Source organism: Ostrinia nubilalis, chromosome 5 (genome assembly GCF_963855985.1).
Source record: "Ostrinia nubilalis chromosome 5, ilOstNubi1.1, whole genome shotgun sequence".
Classification (NCBI taxonomy): domain Eukaryota; kingdom Metazoa; phylum Arthropoda; class Insecta; order Lepidoptera; family Crambidae; genus Ostrinia; species Ostrinia nubilalis.
In genome coordinates, this window is record NC_087092.1 from 11,475,091 (window position 1) to 11,494,030 (window position 18,940).

An 18,940-nucleotide genomic window follows, 5' to 3' on the forward strand; every position below is an offset into this window, starting at 1 on the left:
GTGCAACTCAGCCTAAGTGAATCCCATCCCATTTGTTAAAATGAACATCAGAGAATTGGCCCCGAAATTAAAAGTTCTGTGAACCCAGCCAAGATCTGTCAGTGTCAAATTATCCAACATCTGTCATTAATGATACGTCAAAGTCAGTGTCAAAAAAATTGATTTGTTCAGTGTTGTTTGCAGAACATTGCAGTCTGAAATTATTATGAAATTATAAAATAATTCCTCTATTCTGTAGTATGAAAATATAAAAGGTATCGTTTTATTGCCAAAAACATTTCATTCACAATGGGAGACGGCCAAATTAGCCCAGGTTTGTAAATGTTTATTCATAGTGTACTGTACCTCGGATCTGGGTGTGGATAGGTAAAGTTTAACTTATTCTATGAATTTTAGATGAGTGCGAGATGCTTAAAGCCTTGTACGACTTCGAGGCGACGTTAACCAAGACCCTGAGCTTCTCTGAAGGTGAATTCTTCTTCCTTCAGCAAAATAATGCCAAGCAAAGAAACTGGTGGCATGTAGTCAATAGGAAGGGTCAAGTTGGATTTGTTCCTTCTAATTATGTTGCTTCAGTGAAGGTAAGTGTCTAGGTATATCCCAGAATATGATAGTTATAGTATGAATAGTATCCCTTAAACTAAACACTTGTAGCCTGTATAATTGTATAAATTTCTACATCTAACTGTATTTATATGTTAAATTGCTTATTAAACTGACAAACCTGTATTATTCATGCCTTAAAATACCAAGACCAGTCTGCTACGTTGCATCATTGCTATTAAAAGTACTTCCGCATCCTTCATTCAATTAGTAATATTAGGCCCAATTAGAATTGATTAAATTCGTTCTAGGTGGATCCCGAGTACTTTTTGGCTTTCTTAAATGACTGCATTAAGTCTATCGGTGAGAATAGTTTGTCTGCTCAGAAGCAAGAATTGGTGTCTAGATTAAACGAGAAAAAGAAGCAGCTACAGATGTTTGTGAAACCACCGAGTAAGAAGGCACAGGCCCCCAAGCCTCCACCACGGCTGGACGATCACACTCCGCCTAATGGAGTGTCACCGTCGTTTGATTTGAGGCCTGTGGTGTCTCAGCAGCAAATAAGTGAAGAGAGAGAGTGCCAATCTCCTGTTAAATCTGTGAGCAGTGCTAAAGGTAATGCAGATTATAATTTATACATCAATTCTTTTGTGTCTGTATTATAAGTTATTAGTGTTATACCTGTGTGTATTGTAGTTAAATAAGTTTTTTTCTAAAAATATGATTGGATAATTAGTATAAAATCAGTAGTTTCTACCTGCAGTTGATAATGGTGTAAAAGTGAAATAATACAATGTAACATAAACCATTTATTTTAACAGAAAATGCAGAAGTTCAGCACAAAAATGTTCCTGCCAAACTTGCAACCAAACAAGTGTCTTCCGATACTGACAATCAGGATGACAGCCAGGACAGTAGCGAGGGCAACATCAAGCCCAACGCTATCTATGAGATAGTGCAGGCAGTCCGTAAAGAGACTCAACTCAGCCATGAAATGTCCAAAGTTGCTGTGGAAACAGTAATTATTTCCTTGAGAGTAAGTTCACAATGCCTTGATTAAGTTTTTCTCATTAACTGTGATTAAAGAAGATAACTTAGTAAACATGCTATCACCAAGGAATTTGTCATTATGCTTATACTTACTATTTATCTACCACAGTGACAGGAAATATACTAAAAATACTTAAGGAAAAGGGGGTGTTTAATTTGCATTAGTTTGTTTGTGGTTAAATTAATTACTTATTAATTATCTTGACATGCAATTAATTAATATTATAAATAAATTCTGCATTGAGCTCCAATCAAGATAGTGACTGAAAGCTATCTTATTAAGTACTAGCTTTTGCCCGCGTCTTCACCCGCGTGAAATTTAGTTTGTCACAGATCGTCATAAATTATAGCCTATATGCATAGCTGGGCATTAACTCGTTAATCCGTTAATCGTTAATTAACGAAGTTAACATTTCTATTAACGGATTAACTTTTAAGTTAACTTTAAAAATTGTTAACGGACTCGTTAACTTCCGTTAAATAATCCTAAGTCCGTTAATCCAGTACCTACTATTTACCAAAAAGACAGCAGGCAGACAAGTACGTTCGGGCTTCCAGAACTTCCAGAACCCAAAACAACAGTTTTTGTAACCAGATCACTAACGAAACGATATAAAAAATGATATTTTTTATTTATTTATTTATTTACAAGCTTTATATTTTTTGACTTCACTTGTTAGTATGTGTGCACGTGTGGGACAAATCTTGCAACTGAATTTATGACCAGTTTTCCTCAACCGATTGAGCTGAAATTTGGTATACTTATGTAAGTACGATGACAATGCAATGTTATGGTACCATTGAGCTGGTCTGATGTTGGAGTCAGGAGGTGGCCATAAGAACTTCTAAATGAAACGGCAGAATCGCGTCGAATTTGGGTTCGTTGGATTTGTCTTTTCAAGCACTTTAGTACTAGATAATGTCCAGGGTCCTGATGATGGAGTCAGGAGGTGGCCATAGGAATTCCTAAACGAAACGGTGGAAACTTATCGAGTTAGGGTCTAGGTTGTTTTTATAGTACCTAGGTATAGATACGTTATACCCGCTCAAGAATGGCAATGCAAAAGTAAGCCAATTGTACCTCTTGCATTCAGTCGGACATGATCGGTTGCCGCGAACAGCCACGAATGCACTTCCCGATTGCCTTCCTGATTGATTGATAATATGCCTTCGTGTGTTTTTAGTTGATGTACAAATTACACTGCTATCTAGAAAAGAATATTATTATATTCCTGTGTTGACACGTAATCCGAAATCGATAAAATCAATGCTATGGCTATTATTACTGTATGATTATAATGACTTATGATCAAACGAAAAAGACTCACTCGAGGAACAAAATTATAGCGGAAACGAATAATAATAATTATTTACTATTATTATTTATCCTTGGACATTTTTAAAATACGCTTCTAGTCCCAAACAAATTTGATGTACCTGTATTTACAGTCTGCTGAATCAAAACTGTGGTTAATCTGAAAAATATGGACGGACTATGTTTTCCTGTCGAGGATTATATTTCCAAGCCTACGGTCAGAAATGCTACTTCCCGATCCCAAAAAGATTGCAATTTGTATAAATAATCGAATTTTAAAGTCTTTTTAGGGTTCCGTAGCCAAATGGCAAAAACGGAACCCTTATAGGTTCGTCATGTCTGTCTGTCTGTCTGTCTGTAGCTAGCTAGAGAATATTCCACTTTTAATCTCAGGATACAACCTCATAAATTTTGCACATAAAAATAATCCGGATTTGAAAACTCATTATAAAAGACAAAAAAGGCATAAGACTCAAGTTGATTTGAGTGAAAATAATAAGTTACGTTTTGTCATGATTTTGTTTAAATATTAGTTTGATAGTTCATTCGAAAATACAATTTAGGTTCTCTATATCTGTGAGGTTCACTCTACCCCATTCTCCTTTTCTGTGCAAAATGTCATAATGAATAGCTGTCATAAAATAGGACTACTTGCGCCATTTTAAAATACAATAATGTAGGCGCATAACGTGTCTATTTATATGATATGTCATTGGTTAGGGTTTGTTGGATTTGTCTTTTCGAGCACTTTGGTGCTAAATTGTATTGTAATTGAAACAAGGCTCTGAGATTGAGATACTGATAATAAAAAGTGTAAAATAAAATTATAATATTGAAAAACTTTTTTAAAAACAAGCAGTTGTACTAAAACGAAAAAAGTAATTGTACTTACTTATGCAAACATAAAAGAGGAATAAATTCCATGCCCGATACAAGCTTTCGAAATTATCGGAACCTTGCGTACATTTTTTTTTCGTTTTATTATCATGTGTTAACGGATTAACGATTAACGTTAACTTGCGTTAAATCTTGCGAAATATAACGTTTTAACGTTTAACGAAGTTAATTTTTTTATTAACGGTTTAACGATTAACGAAGTTAACTATTTGATTAACGGTGCCCAGCTATGCCTATATGTTATTCTGGGTTATAAAGAATAATACTGTAAAGTTTCATCAAAATCAGTTCAGTAGTTTCTGTGTGAAAGAGTAACAAACATTCATCCAGACATCCAAACATCCAAACTTTCGCATTTATAATATTAGTAGGATTTGCATTGATGATATATCTCTCATCTCAGGAATTCCTCCCCGGTGGTGCAGCCCGGTCGATCATAGATGCGCTTCTCCGAGAAGCGAACAGTAACATCACCTGCCCCAAGAACGCCATAGATGCCGCTCCTGATGCCATGCGGATGATGACGGCACTCAACTCACTCTCCAAAGCGGCCAATGACGCTCAGCAAAGAGGCTGGGCCTTGCATGATGATGCCCATGACATACAAACTCAGCTGCTTGAACTTATTTCGGTTATGGTATGTAGCTGTTGATTCGTTCATTCGTTTCAGCCGAATGACATCCACTAGTGGACAAAGGCCTCCACCAAGCTGATGATTATCTCATTTAAAAGTATTCTGTATGTATGGGAAGACATTGTGCGATTCCCCCAATATCTGTGCATATTATGCACAGATATAATAACCTCCTCCTTTTTTGAAGTCGGTTAAAAACAGGTTTACTTTGTATGTCAGGAAAAAAGTTGTAGTGTATTAAAGAGGACCTGTACCTATATGTTAACAGTTTGAGAGAATTGAAGGCCTTATAACACAAATTGCAGCGTTTACTTCCTGAAATACAAATAAAATTTATTGATCAGATCGCGTACGGACTAAGGACCGGAAAACGTAATATAGGCAGCTCCCATCTCGGCGGACCGACGATCTAGTTAAGGTCGCGGGAAGCACCTAGAAATGCGCAGCGCAAGACCAGTCTTTGTGGACATTCTTGGGGAAGACCATTATTTAGTAGTAGACTTCTTTCGATTGAAACGATTGAAACGATTGAGCAATTAAATGTATGTTTATATCCTTCGTCGTAGTAGGTAGCAGGAAGGCGCTAGATAGCTAGACGCAGGCCGCTACCAACCGAGCAACATGGAAAACATTGGGGGAGGCCTATGTTCAGCAGTGTACGTCCTATGGCTGAGATGATGATGATGATATCCGTCGTCTAGTACACATAATAGCTTTGCCTAGTTTGGGACTAGAGGCGCAGTGTAAAATGTCCAAGGATATTTATTTATTATTTAGAATGTGACATACATTCTTTTTGTTCCGCAGTCAAACGCAGACATGAACATCTCGCAGCACGTGCTCAGCAGCCATCGCTACGCGTACGTGACGACGCTGGTGCAATACTACCAAATGGAGACAAGGTGGCCTCTGCGGCAGCTTTTGTTACAGGTAAGTCATTGCTCTAATCTAACTGCTAATTCAAGTTCATCACTGCATTACGAATTTCAGTTTGCAATCCGAAACTGTTCCTACTGATACCTGACATGTAGAGTTTTGAAAAAAGTAGGCAGTGATTTTGTCATATTATAATCTTTTATATACACATTCTATCATTAAAAAAAAACTCCTATTGGAATTTGGACCATCAAGTCCAGAAAAATATATTTTATATTCTGACTCTTTCCCTTTCTGTCTCTCTCGCTCTTTCTATCTTTCTCACCCGCGTTGTTGGAGTAAGAAACCCTACCTATATCAAAGTTAATGGAACAAACTCTGTAACTGTACGTATGATAATAATTTATTTTCTTTCGCAGGCGTTTGGAGTAATGTGCGGATTGGAACGCACGGCGTTAGCCACTTTGGCTCTATCAGCCCTGCCGGCCGAAATAGCACGAGACATGCGGGACAACCCGCGCGCTGTCAGTCGTCTGTCACACTCGGCGCTTCTGCTCTCTATGGTCTTGTCTATGGGAGACAAACTGCCGGTTACACACTTTGGTAAGCAGCACACAACATTTGTTCTGCCGGCACTGCCGGATTCCGATCGATTACTTGTTTTGTGGTGAAGATAGTTTAATAGAAAAAAATCATATTGAATTGCGACCGAAATCCTGTTATGAAAAAATACAGTGTGTCACGTAAACTGAATATAGTGAACAAAAAGTATTCACAAAATTATTAAATGTACAGACGATAGCACGTAAAACTTAACACTGTATCTCATGCAGTTGCAATAAGTGTTATTTTGCTACAAAAACCTAGTCTGAGTGCTTTCGACTGTACCAACTGCTTAAGAAGACTGTGTACCATTTCCATCATAATTTCCGCAGCATTTCCTTCATATCTCCGACTCGTCTATCAGCTCGTTAATTAACAATTTCAGAACAACTCGGAGTGGAGTTCGCCCAATTTCTGCTAGAGCTGATCGAGAATCCTCCAGAAACAGATGAAAATGAGCAGATTCCAGATCTCTTTCTGACTCTACTCCTGGCCTACAATCTGCAATTTGACCAGCCTTACGACAGCCTGCTTCTAAATGCTTTGGAGACGGTCGATAATGCTAAGACCTTTTGTGAGAAGATTCTTCTTCTGCTCAATAGAGAAGGTAAGAAATAATTATTTTGGCTATAAAAATAGGTAAATCGAATAGACAACCTTGACACCATTCCCCAATAATTTGAAGTCACAACTTTTCTAAAAAAAGACACTTCATTCTGGTCTTAAAAACTTAATTAATTTTAAATTACCTGTAAATTACGATTTTTGGTCGCATTGTAATTGAAAAAAGCAGTTTAATTGAGTTGACAAAATAGTGAGTTTCGTTTTGACAGTTTTAAAAAGTACGTCAATTGATTGGTGGTGTCAACATGTCTATTATAAGCATTAAATCGTTTGGAATCCGATATCGGAAATAAAGTCCGTTTTTGCCATTCCCTGCAAGACTACTAGATGCTAAGACAAGCCTATCTTTGGAAATTATTATAAAATTATTTGACATGTCCTTTCCGAAGAGCACAAAATGTTTTCAAAAACCCGCAGTTATAGATTTAGCGGTGGTGGCTTTCAATCAGCTAACTCGTAGTTAACAGACCCTAGTTCATTTAATGATTTGTATTCAATTGAACACCGACATTCAATCAACGGGCTAGTCGCTCAATTAACTGGGTGATTCATGTACTCGGCTGTGACATAATAAAATAACAATACTTGCCTCGTTCATCCCATCAATCCATGATTCGAATTTTGGTGATATTTAAACATTTAAAATTTTAAATCGACCTACACTGAGTGAACCTTTTGGAGACATTTTCGACTCAATTTTTTAATTATGTAGCAGGAAGGCGCTGGATGCAGGTCGCTACCAACCGGCCATTGTGGAAATCATTGGGGGAGGCCTATGTTCAGCATAGGACGTCCTATGGCTAAAATGATGATGATGATGAATCTGATTATCTGATAAATTTTCAACAGAGGACCCAGTACACATCTTCGAGCATGAACCAGCGCCGCCCCACTCGGTCCTCAAACTGGTGATCGACCTGTTTAGCCGTAAGAAGACGGCCGAGCACTTTTACACCAACGACGTGAAGGTCGCCATAGATATCATAGTTAGGCAGCTGGCTGACCTGTCCGCTGGAGATCCGGTAAGCTAATTTGTACTTTAATACTAAGTAGATACAGTAGAAAGTCAATTATTAGAGCTACCATTGGATAAGAACAATTGACATTCTACCTTCTGAGTGAATGAAATTTAGTTTTTTCAGATAGGTGTCTTTTTCTTTTTCCTTACTGACAGCCAGTAATGAAGTAGGCACTTTCACTCAATTTATGATTAACTTATTAGTATGAACATCTTTGTGAACAATAAAACATGCCCATAACTAGTCAATAGTCTAATTTGTGTAGTGATAAAAATAAATTTCCACTCTTTTCCCCAGTCAGTAAGATACACTAGTTATAATATATCCAACATTCTATCCAGCGCCGCCAACAGTACCTCAAGATTCTCCAAGGTATAATCCGCAACACAGATTACGAGGCGCATCTGCATCGTCGTCAAGACCTCCTCCGTTGTTTCGCTAGAATCTTCTGCGAAGAACATGAAGCCAGCCGGGAAGACCAGGCCTTAGTCAGGGCCATCTCCAACGAGTTCCCTCAATACTTCATGGCCTAAACTACATCAATATGCCACGGAATGGCAGAGGATGTAGCTAGAAGAAAGGTAAGGGCAGCCCTACCGGATTAAAAGAACGCACCTACGGTGTTACGGTTCTATGTATGCGTGTTATATGTGGGTGTTGTTATTGTGTGAAATATGTGTTGGACTATACAGAAGAATTATGCCTTGGATGCACTGAGGAAGAAATGACGCAATATATTGCTATCAACCGCTCTTTCTTTCGAATAAATTTGTATTTACTGAGTGAGCAACTTGCTCCATAATAGATCTCATCTTCATTTAACAGTTAATAAGAATGATATCTTACACAGACTCAGTTGAATACAATAAGCAAAAATATGAATTGGCCAAACAAGAATGTCACACACTCACTCTTAGAGCAGGACAACACTAATCCCGCCTCTCGTTCCCACCGGTATAAGTCTATAATGGCGTTATGTATCATATTTGACCCCAGTGTATCCGAGGCTTTAAAGTTGACTATATTATTATGGCTGTTAACTTTTTGGATGACGTCATATTGTTATTCCTAAAGAGCCTTACTGAAACAGTAACGTTCGCACAGTGTAAACATTGTAGTTTTTAATTTGTGTGGGTCAATTTACGGAGTACCTACCTCTTAATAAAATAATTTAAAGGTTATGTCTTGTATTAAAGAATGATTTCTCATACGCCTGAATCAATATGTACCTATGTGATGGATTGATACTAGTTTGAAAAAAGATGGTTACGATCATGACAAAAAACTTTACAAATCTCTATTTTCACTCAATAATATTATATTATTTCTCCATTGACGATCTCAAATTCTACGTATCTTTAAATCGATTAAAATTATATGAATTAATATATCTAAAATCTTTTAGATTCGAATTACAAATGTTATTATGTCTAGTAGTAATAAGTAATCGCACAGTGTCTTATTTGCGTGCATGATGGTCGAAAATCGTAATCTATTTCGTATAAAATATTATTAAAATTTATTTATATTCACAGTTTCCAATATTTGCACAAAATGGCAGCTTTATAACTACTTAGTGCATTCCCGGTGCATTTGATATTATTTTGTTACGTTCCTACAATATTAATATTGTGCCATTCTTACCAAAGAGTACCTAATTGCGTTCGTAGAAATTGCCTGTTGCAGTTGTCGATTCGAATCCGACTGGGAGCAAATGCTAGTGTATTCACACCCAGTATCATGAACGTATATGTGTATATTACAATGATCTATTTAATTATGTTTATTCATCATCTAGTCCCTATCGCAAAATATTTGGTGTGATAGTCGAAGACCTTTATTATTATAATAATACTTGATATCCATAAACATAGACAGTCAATTACACATGCTTTAAAGAAATATCCATTCCGTACATAATATTTATGTAATTTTTAGTATTATATCTAAAACTATTCGTATAATTTGCAAAAATTCGGCCTAACAAAATTCTGCTATTTTTCGGATCATTGCTTTTAATATTTACATTGTCAAAACAGAGCCTAAACTTAATTAATAATATGAATAATCGCATTTATTAATTACTTACATACACAGATCCATATTTTTGCAAAATTAGATTAGCTTGATTCGATTTGAATTCTCCTACATTAAAATATTTACTGTGTAGTTATCCCGTTACCTACATTTAAAAACACAAATCTTTCGTCAATATCGTACTAATCTATTTGTAAGTTTAAAATCAGTCATAGACAAAACACGATCGACTTTTAGTAGTTATTTGTCAAACTAACATAACTGTGGCGCATCGAGGCATTTTCATGTGATTTGAGAAAAAAAGTATAAAATTAAAAAAATCTAGAATTATTCACGGAAGATTTCTGTTGTTTCTCCCCGTTAATAGTTTATTCCAGTGTTAAAATTGTTCTACTGTCGACCAATTCCTCAGGGTGTACGTAATTTCTGAGCTAATGAATTAAAAATATTTCTTCGTCTTTCAAATATGTGCTATTTACTGTATTGATAAAACCTCAAAAACATTTTGAAATTGTAAAAAATACGTGGATTTTGTGTCCACTTTATGTAAATGTGTGACAGTTAAAATGTACTTAAAATCAAATTAAAGTTAGATATATTTAAGTCAGTTAAAAATTTAATCATTTGAGTTCATGTCTTATAAAATCAAATTACCTATATCTGTTTTTGATCTTTGAATATATTTTCTAAAGGTGCTCAAATTGAAGCCAAATTTTTGTAGGTTTTGATCTTTGTGATATTATGTAATTGTTGCGTCTTCAATGTTTTAAATATGAGTGCTCTGAGTACTAAGTTCAGTGTGACTAAATGAGGTATATTGATGAAATAATGTATTAAGAACTATCATGAAATATAACGTCATCGAATGCCTATACTTTCGTCATGTTCTGCTTCTGAACTAGTTTCATATAATTATAAATAAGTAGCTTTTTTGCGCAAACTGTTTATGAACTTACTTAGCGACTGTTAGATAATGGTTGTCTAATAAAACGTGAATAAAGTGTTCTTCGACATACATATTCTTATTATTTCATAAAATCATAATAGGAATTCTAAATGTCTAAATCTTTTATATAAGAGTTAAAAGGGTTTGTAGAGTCTTTAATAACTCATTTCCACAAAGTTATTTTGTTATATCGTGAACAGGACAAAATAAAACAACGCATTATTATTACAAGTATTTTAATGTACCATATGAATGCCGTATAAATATTTCAAAATGTAAAACAGTGATAAAATTCATACTAACCAATATATAACTGCAGTCAACTCAACTCGAAATCATATTTCATTGATACTTACAGTACCTAAATATTCGAAATAATTATAATTTGAAATACTTGAAGATCAACCGTATTAATTATTATACACTTGCAACTTATTCGTATAATCGAAAACAACCTATGTATATTGTTACATTAATAAGCAGGTACCATATTAAATCTCTTAGTGCGTTAAATAAATGTCTATAGGTCTGACTGTTATTAGAAAATAGTGATTCACAAAAAGTGCGTAACAAAATGTCAGAAAGGGGGGAGTCTATAATAATATAAAAAGTTGGCCCCGATATTTCGAAGGGATCCGCAAAGTCTGGAATAGTTAAAACTTGTAAATACACTCTGCAAAAACATTGCAAACCGGGTTTTATCAAAATGCTATATGCAGTCTTAGCACGGATTGTATATTTTCAAAAAGAATGTTCGACACATTTGAATGCTTCTTTGGAATGCAATTTTACAAAAATTTTCGTTATTTATATTTAAATCTAATAGAAAATTTTCTCAACTCTACACAAGGAAAGAATATGTAGGTACCCCTTGTATAAAATTAAATACCTTGAGCATTATCCTAAATGTAATTATTGATAAACATGCTAAATGTATGTATGTAATACACAGTAATAATTGATTATAACAAACAATGACCACTTTACATCGATTTTGGCAACTGGATGAACACTTTCTTAACCACAATCACCTAAGTATAAGTCATATGCAAAGTATCTAAACGGACATCTTAGTAAAAAATGGTTATATTCGGTTTCAAAGATTGAAAGGTTTACGTTCAAAAATGCCTGTGTGTTCAAGGGTACGAATGGTTGGCCAATATTCACCTATTCGGTACGATTACATTACTTATTACTGACCATTAAATATTATAATTAAATGTAAGTTCAGCTACAACTTGATCACATTCTACATCTATCGAACACTCGCACGTTACATTAATTAGATTAAAAATTATATACAAGTTACATCTAAAATACCTTAACACTAAATCCTACGAGCTGATACCAAAATTCGATATCTAATGTATTTATTTGTATGGCCTCATAAATATTCGTTTGAATATGACTGTGTGGGAAATGAAATCATTTCTCCAGGTCTTGTCTCACACGTCAACTCCATACGTAACTTACTTAGGGACAAATGTCTGATCTAACGCTAAATCTAATGATTAATTTACCACAGAACAGCGAGTACAATGGAGTTGAAATGGAAAATATTTAGGTATAATATGTAGATATTTCTGTAAACATATTCCGCTTCGAACATAAACATAAAACTGACTCTCGTCTTCAAATAATACTGAAGTTCATGAAATTCCAGCTAATAACATCCCATTTAATATACATATTTAATCATTATTGAAAAAAAACTACGTTTCAAATGTATAATTCAGTCGAATAAATTTTGACTAAATACTGGTTTTTCCAATCTGTGTATGGCTCTTGGAATGATCTTATCCTTTATCTATTCATTCGTTCAGAAAAGAAAGAAGTTTGAGAGGACAGATTGTCAAAACCAGCGTAAGACGGAATAATATTTAATTTAACTTTTATTAAATTGGAACAACGCACAACCGCAGAACAATATAATATTATACATTCACTACATAAAATTTGTGTAACACAAAGTTAACAAATTGAGCTAAACAATATAACTTTACTGTCAATACATTATTTTAATTTCATTTAATATAATTGAGTTTAATCTGAATTAACATTGTTCCGCGTAAAATCATTCTATGCAGACATTCGATTACTTTCTTACCTTCTCCTAAAAGAAACTTGGAAGATCCGAATTTATGCTTATATTTGCTAACTTACTTGTAATCATGGTGTCATCCAAACTTTATATTGTAAGCATAAAATCGAATATTAAAATGTAGAAAACTGGAGATAAAATGCCGCATCTTAAACTGGCCACTGTGATGGGTAGAAAAACTAAATGCATTCGAATTATTTCTCATTAATTATACAAAACTCTACAAAATGTTTCAAAGGTACGTTTTCTCATCATACTAAATGATAATGAGATGAACGGCATTGAAAAAAACAAAAGACAAATTGCAGACAATTTGTTTCGTAAACATTTCGTAATGGGTTCAGATTTCGCAAATCAAAAATATTAGGGCAACCACATACTAACGCTTGTCAGGTGCGCAAGGTACAGATGACAAATCGAATAACGCGTACCTGGCACGTCTGGCAAAAGTATAGTGGGCCGTAAGATAAGCCCGGTTTCCACGAAAGCGGAGAGATGACGCGTTTAAATAGCCAATTACCTTTCGCTCAGCGTTTGTTCGGGAATTTGATTGGCTGTTCACATCTCTCTTCTCCGCTTTAGTGAAAACCGGGTTTTAATGGCAAGCGACAGGCAGTTTATCTCCTAGCTGGGATGGCGCTTAGCTGGGGTGCTGCGCGGCGACCTTGCGCAGGCGGTAGCCGCCGGTGCCACGGACGGTGTACAGCACCACGATGGCAACGGCCACGATGCTCATTCCGATGGCGTTGACCACGATCGACTCGTCCGTCAGCGTCGCGTACGCGTCAGCCCTGCGCACCGCATGCCCCGGGTTAGTACAAAATACACGTTAAAGTGAGTATAGACTGGAGCATTTATTTGTAACAGAACAACGAGCCTATGAATTGTCTAGGGTTAAAACCTTGTCACGAACCAAACGGCATTCACTTTACCTGTATTGCCATTCGCAAGAAATGCACTAGGCTATAGGTACTCACCTTTAGATCTACTCTGTGAAATTGTTTGTCGCACTCAGACGTCGTTGAGTGGAGTTTTTAGGGTTCCGTAGTCCTGACAAGGAACCCTTATAGTTTGAAGTTAAAGTTAGGTAGGTACTTACAACCATGGAATGACGGAAAAGATACACCCTTCTTCCTTACCACAAAATGCCGACTTTCTATGCAAATGCGTCGTTTGTGTATTAGAATTTTTGTTAATAATTTGTTATGTATTTTTCCATTAGTAGTATGTCATGTGCCTATTTTTTTTACAGAATTAAGTAGGAAAATAAGTAATTTTAAAAACAAAGTAAGTGTTCCTTTTGTGGCTTCATTCGTGTCGTCAGAGCCTGAATATGAAAGTGACAGAATCGTCATTAATATTCATAAGGGTAGGACGAGCATAAGTGTTATACCAACATGCTTTGTTTTTTAATAAATTAATTCATGATTTGTGCTATGTGATTTGAGTTCGAACTACGCTCTTGTTATAGAAATAAATGGCTCTAATTTAATACAGGGTGTTTTTATTTATATTTGGCAGAAAGATGGTAAAATGTAGGTATGAGTATGTCGGCATAGTGTGGTATGGTTTAATATTATTTGTAAGGAGAGAAGCATAAAATCAATTAGTACAATTTTCTGATACAAAATAAATAAAGTAATTTGGGATAGTGCCTATCAATTAAAAGATTTTTTCTTAAATTACCATGCACCTTAAAAGTAAATAATTATGTAGGTATATTAAGCATGCAAACATTACAAGGCCCAAAGCGATAAAAAATATAGGTATTGTGCGGTGAAAAACATGCAATGATAGAACTTAGAAAAAAGACGTATTTACAATTTTCACCTTCAAGAAAAAAATCGGAATATGTATAAATATTTATTTTTAATTTAACAATTACTTAACTAAATTCGAATTTAAGTTAACAATAATAATCTTAATATATTTCTATATAAAGTAAATGTTGATCTGATACAGACCATTTATACTAAATCGAAGGAGCCTCGTCTCCACTAAACGATAGATTACTTTAAAAATATAAAGATAAACTCAGATCTATATGCAGGAAATCGTTCATTCAGCTCAGTCAATAATTGTACTTAGAATTCAACAAATATGTTAAAAGTACATACTAGTTACTTACCTATCTTACATTTGTATAATTAACTACATACCTATTAATGAATTTATTACCAGTCACGGAAGGCACGTATACCTATGTATAAAAATGCTAAAGACGATTAGGTACTTATATTTTTTTTTGTATATTTGTGTAAATCCATCAATTTTCTATTTAAAAAATCCTACTTTGATCTGAGACAAATTCAAAGGCAGTATCTATCTACTTAGCGGATCTCCGCTAAGCGCGAACATCTGGACATTCTCCGCTTCATTTACTCTCTACAAGTCCACCGACGCCCTTATGTGGCTGTCTCGAGTCTCCGCCGCCCGAAACTTGTTCCTCGACAAGATATACATGACCACAGCCAGGATCGCGATCATGGCCACTCCGATGGTGTTCACGATGACCGCCTCGTCCACCAATGTGCTGTACCGATCCGCGCTGTGGATATGGACATACATAGAAGCAACAGACACGACAGCCATGGAGAAACATGCTATGGATGTGCGCTATGCAACGATCACAAACTACTTGGTACGGTTGGAGAAGCCCATGTGAAATTTAAATCGACGGACGCCAAAAGAGTATCTTGCAAATACCTACTTAGTTAGGTATTGCAATTTTATTATTTGTTGTTGTAATTGCTGCAGCATTTTTGAGATACAACCTGTCCTAGCCCGCTGACAGATAGCCAAACAGTGCAGGCATAATAATGTTTTTGAGTCCCCTTAGCACCCTGTGGGTTCATATCCAAAAAAATTCGTTTTTAAAATAAGCCCATTAATTTTTAGGAGGCTAATTAAGTGACAGCAGTCAGTTATCGTTCAAGGAGATAATTAACTGCACGGAGTAAAAAGCAATTGACGTGACGGTGCAATCTCCCATCAAATGCGATACCATAATATGAGGCGTGTGTCACTTCTCGGAGAAACTTAGCGAAAATAATGATGGCATTCCAGTAAATAGAGTGGGAAAGTAAGTGGGTTCTACAATCGTACCAACAGAAGATGCAAACGTGACAGAAGCTAACAGTGCCAAAACTAAACATAAAATTAAAAAGTACTAAATAGGTACTAATTTATTGGTGCATGTTCAAGTCAATGAATTGCATTAGGTTCCAAGGAAGTCTATGAATTTGAATTCTTTCATTATTTCCACAATTATATTGAACTGAAACTGATCTGTTTCTTGTGAGAAGATTTAGATTCACCAAAGAATACCCATTTCATGATCGTGCGCATGGACTGATCAGCTTAATTATTTCTGTGATAAGCTTTGGATCAAACCTTAAATCGGTCAAAACGGAAACTAAGTGCTAATTAAACAACCGAAACGTGCACCAATTAAATCAGAGAAGATCACAAATTCTGCAAGTCCTACATACCCAATGCTGAAGAGCGCCTTCTCAGTCAAACCAGTCAGGCAAGCGGCGACGCCAAGAACGAAGGTCAGGATACCGAATGCGGCGTGGACGGGGACCAGGGAGGCGCGGAACCCGGCGGTGCCCTTGTTGCAGATGAGCAGGAGAAGGAAGCTGAAGAAGCCCACAGCGTACTGGAATCACAAGAAATACAAATTACGAGTAGATATGAGTAGAATACCCCCACTCTTTCCGTGGATTTCGTAAGAGGCGTTTATAAGTACGCCTCTTAAACTTAATCTTATCTCTCCCTTATGGGAGAAATATACGAACATCAGCTCTCTCCAACCCATTTGACCAGGGTGGGGAGTGTAGGCCAAATCCTCCATTTGTCGTTTTGGTCAATTGAAGAGAGATTACTAGTAGAGTATTACGGCAGTGTACAGTAGACTTAGTAAACGATCAGACGATGAGATAGGTACGTTTAAATTGGCAAATCCTGAATGGGTTGACGTGGCTGGGGCTGTCAGTCGTTGCATTTTGATATCAGTGTGCTTACCATGAGTTTACGTTAGGTGAGCTCGCTAGCGAATACGTCAAAAAATTCTATGAAGATTTTATTTCTTGAAAGTAGCCGCTAGGGGCGCTGCACAATATGTCATACATTTAAATGTCATTTTTTTACGCAGTCGCTAGCGAGCTCACCTAACGTAAACTCATGGTAAGCACACAGGAAAGAGTAGGTGGTAGTGGCATAGCTGGGCACCGTTAATCAAATAGTTAACTTCGTTAATCGTTAAACCGTTAATAAAAAAATTAACTTCGTTAAACGTTAAAACGTTACATTTCGCAAGATTTAACGCAAGTTAACGTTAATCGTTAATCCGTTAACACATGATAATAAAACGAAAAAAATAATTGTAAGGTTCAAATAATTTCGAAAGCTTGTATCGCACATGGAATTTATTCTTCTTTTATGTTTGCGCTACAAGCTTTCGAAATTATTTGAACCTTCATCATCATCATCATTTCAGCCACAGGACGTCCACTGCTGAACATAGGCCTCCCCCAATGACTTCCACATAGCACGGTTGGTAGCGGCCTGCATCCAGCGCCTTCCTGCTACCTTTATCAGGTCGTCGGTCCACCTTGTGGGTGGACGTCCCACGCTGCGTTTTCCGGTACGTGGCCTCCATCCAGAACCTTGCTGCCCCATCGGCCGTCAGTTGTGCGTACTATGTGCCCTGCCCACTGCCACTTCAGCTTGCTGATCCGTCGGGCTATGTCAGCGACTTTAGTTTGTTTACGGATCTCCTCATTTCTGATTCGATCTCGTAATGAAACACCGAGCATAGCCCTCTCCATAGCACGCTGTGCAACTTTGAGCTTCTGTATAAGGCCTATAGTGAGGGGCCACGTTTCCGAGCCATTTAAGGGGGCGTCCATAAATTACGTGAGACTTTTAGGGGGGGGAGGGGGTCTACAAAAACCTCACTAAATCTCACGTGGGGGAGAGGGGGGGTCACAGGAAATATCACGTAATTTTTTCCGCAAGAAATAGAGTTTGCCAGAAAACTGGGTTTAAATCTTAATTAAAAAAATTGGCCAAGTGCGTGTCGTGCCACTTGCAGTGTAGGGTTCCGTAGTTGTCCGTCGTTAACAAAATGTATTTTTTGCTTTTAATATTTTCTTCTAAGGATTTTTTATTAGATATGAAATTGTATAATACATGTGTAGCAAACGCACCACGATTAAAAGGCGATTGGTGGCTTCCTGCTACACCTGGATCAAACCGTAGAAGGCTTGCCGGTAAAAAGGGATCGATGTTCTGTACGAGCAGTACGCAATGACAAAATACTATGCACTCACGTACCTTGAGCAGATCGTTGACAGTTCCACCTCGAGTATGGGCAGCAGCAGTTGGGAATTCCTTCGGTTTCTAGCACATTTGGGCGTGTAGATGATGAAGTAAGTTGAGATCACATGGGAGGGTGACTAGCACACGCGTCGACGGGCCCGTTAGATACGAATAGAAGATGGCGATGTGACCGGTGCGGCCTCCAAAGCGTGACTGCCCTCAAGTTGTCAATAAAAATCCAACTCGAAGGACGGAGCGCATAAGCAGCCTAGTATGACTGCGTTTTGTCACTACATTGATACTTATGCAGAGACATCGATACCCGCGATTGTTATGAAAATTAAACTAAAAGTTACGATGACGGAACATCCCGCCCACCAAAATATCTATGGTATTTTCTGGTTAATAACTAACGCTAAGACTGATAAACGATATATACGATAAACTATTGATAAAACTAAAACTAAGTTTACGAAAAACGATATGATACGAATACGATACGAGATTGACATTAAGTTAGGCCTCGATTGGCAGAGGGCATAACTTAACCAATGGACGCTGAATCAAGTTATTGGTTGCAGTTTTAACCATGGCGATTCTAACGATTCCGTCAGCTCCAGCAAAGAGCTGCTGTACCCTACCGAGGGTCCAGTGTAACGGCGCTCGATTGTCATCCTTAATGATGACCATCGATCCTACAGCTAATGGTTTTGAATCTTTAGTCCATTTAGCGCGTTGCGTTAAAGAGTTAAGGTATTCGTGTTTCCATCTGGACCAGAAATTCTGATGGAAAGATTGCAACAACTGCCACCGATGAAGCCGATTAATGTTAATGGAAGAAAGATCTTCATCGGGGACCGCTGTTAACGGTTCTAACGTTAAGAAATGACCTGGTGTCAATGCTGACAGATCGCTGGGATCAGCACTTACGGGACACAACGGTCTCGAATTTAAAATGGCTTCGATTTGT

General features: G+C 36.8%; 3 protein-coding genes across 6 annotated transcripts in view; 2 read left to right on the top strand and 1 right to left on the bottom strand.

Annotated features, from left to right (window-relative positions):
• Positions 1-167: 167 nt before the first annotated feature.
• On the top strand, positions 168-10,613 carry LOC135071925 (NCK-interacting protein with SH3 domain). The gene is made up of 10 exons (XM_063965806.1): positions 168-313; positions 397-581; positions 855-1,158; positions 1,365-1,579; positions 4,209-4,442; positions 5,247-5,369; positions 5,735-5,918; positions 6,304-6,525; positions 7,392-7,564; positions 7,903-10,613. The coding sequence occupies exons 1-10, from the start codon at positions 289-291 to the stop codon at positions 8,092-8,094; spliced, it is 1,857 nt and encodes a 618-aa protein (XP_063821876.1). The 5' UTR covers positions 168-288; the 3' UTR covers positions 8,095-10,613.
• The window catches only part of LOC135071927 (coenzyme Q-binding protein COQ10 homolog A, mitochondrial), a 123,749-nt gene continuing 108,380 nt past the window's right edge, over positions 3,572-18,940 (top strand). The window contains exon 1 of the mRNA XM_063965812.1: positions 3,572-3,623. The gene's annotated coding sequence lies outside the window, so the exon portion shown is untranslated. The remainder of the gene's footprint in view (positions 3,624-18,940) is intronic.
• LOC135071926 (plasma membrane ascorbate-dependent reductase CYBRD1) overlaps positions 10,764-18,940 on the bottom strand; it is a 104,715-nt gene continuing 96,538 nt past the window's right edge. For 3 of the 4 annotated variants that reach the window (XM_063965807.1, XM_063965810.1, XM_063965809.1), the window contains 2 exons: positions 16,137-16,306; positions 14,496-15,193 (listed from right to left, as the gene is read on the bottom strand). In XM_063965807.1, coding sequence (XP_063821877.1) covers positions 15,031-15,193; positions 16,137-16,306 — 333 coding nt within the window. In that variant the 3' untranslated portion in view covers positions 14,496-15,030. Of the gene's footprint in view, positions 13,437-14,495; positions 15,194-16,136; positions 16,307-18,940 lie in introns of those variants that run through there. The other variant, XM_063965808.1, reaches the window with a different exon arrangement.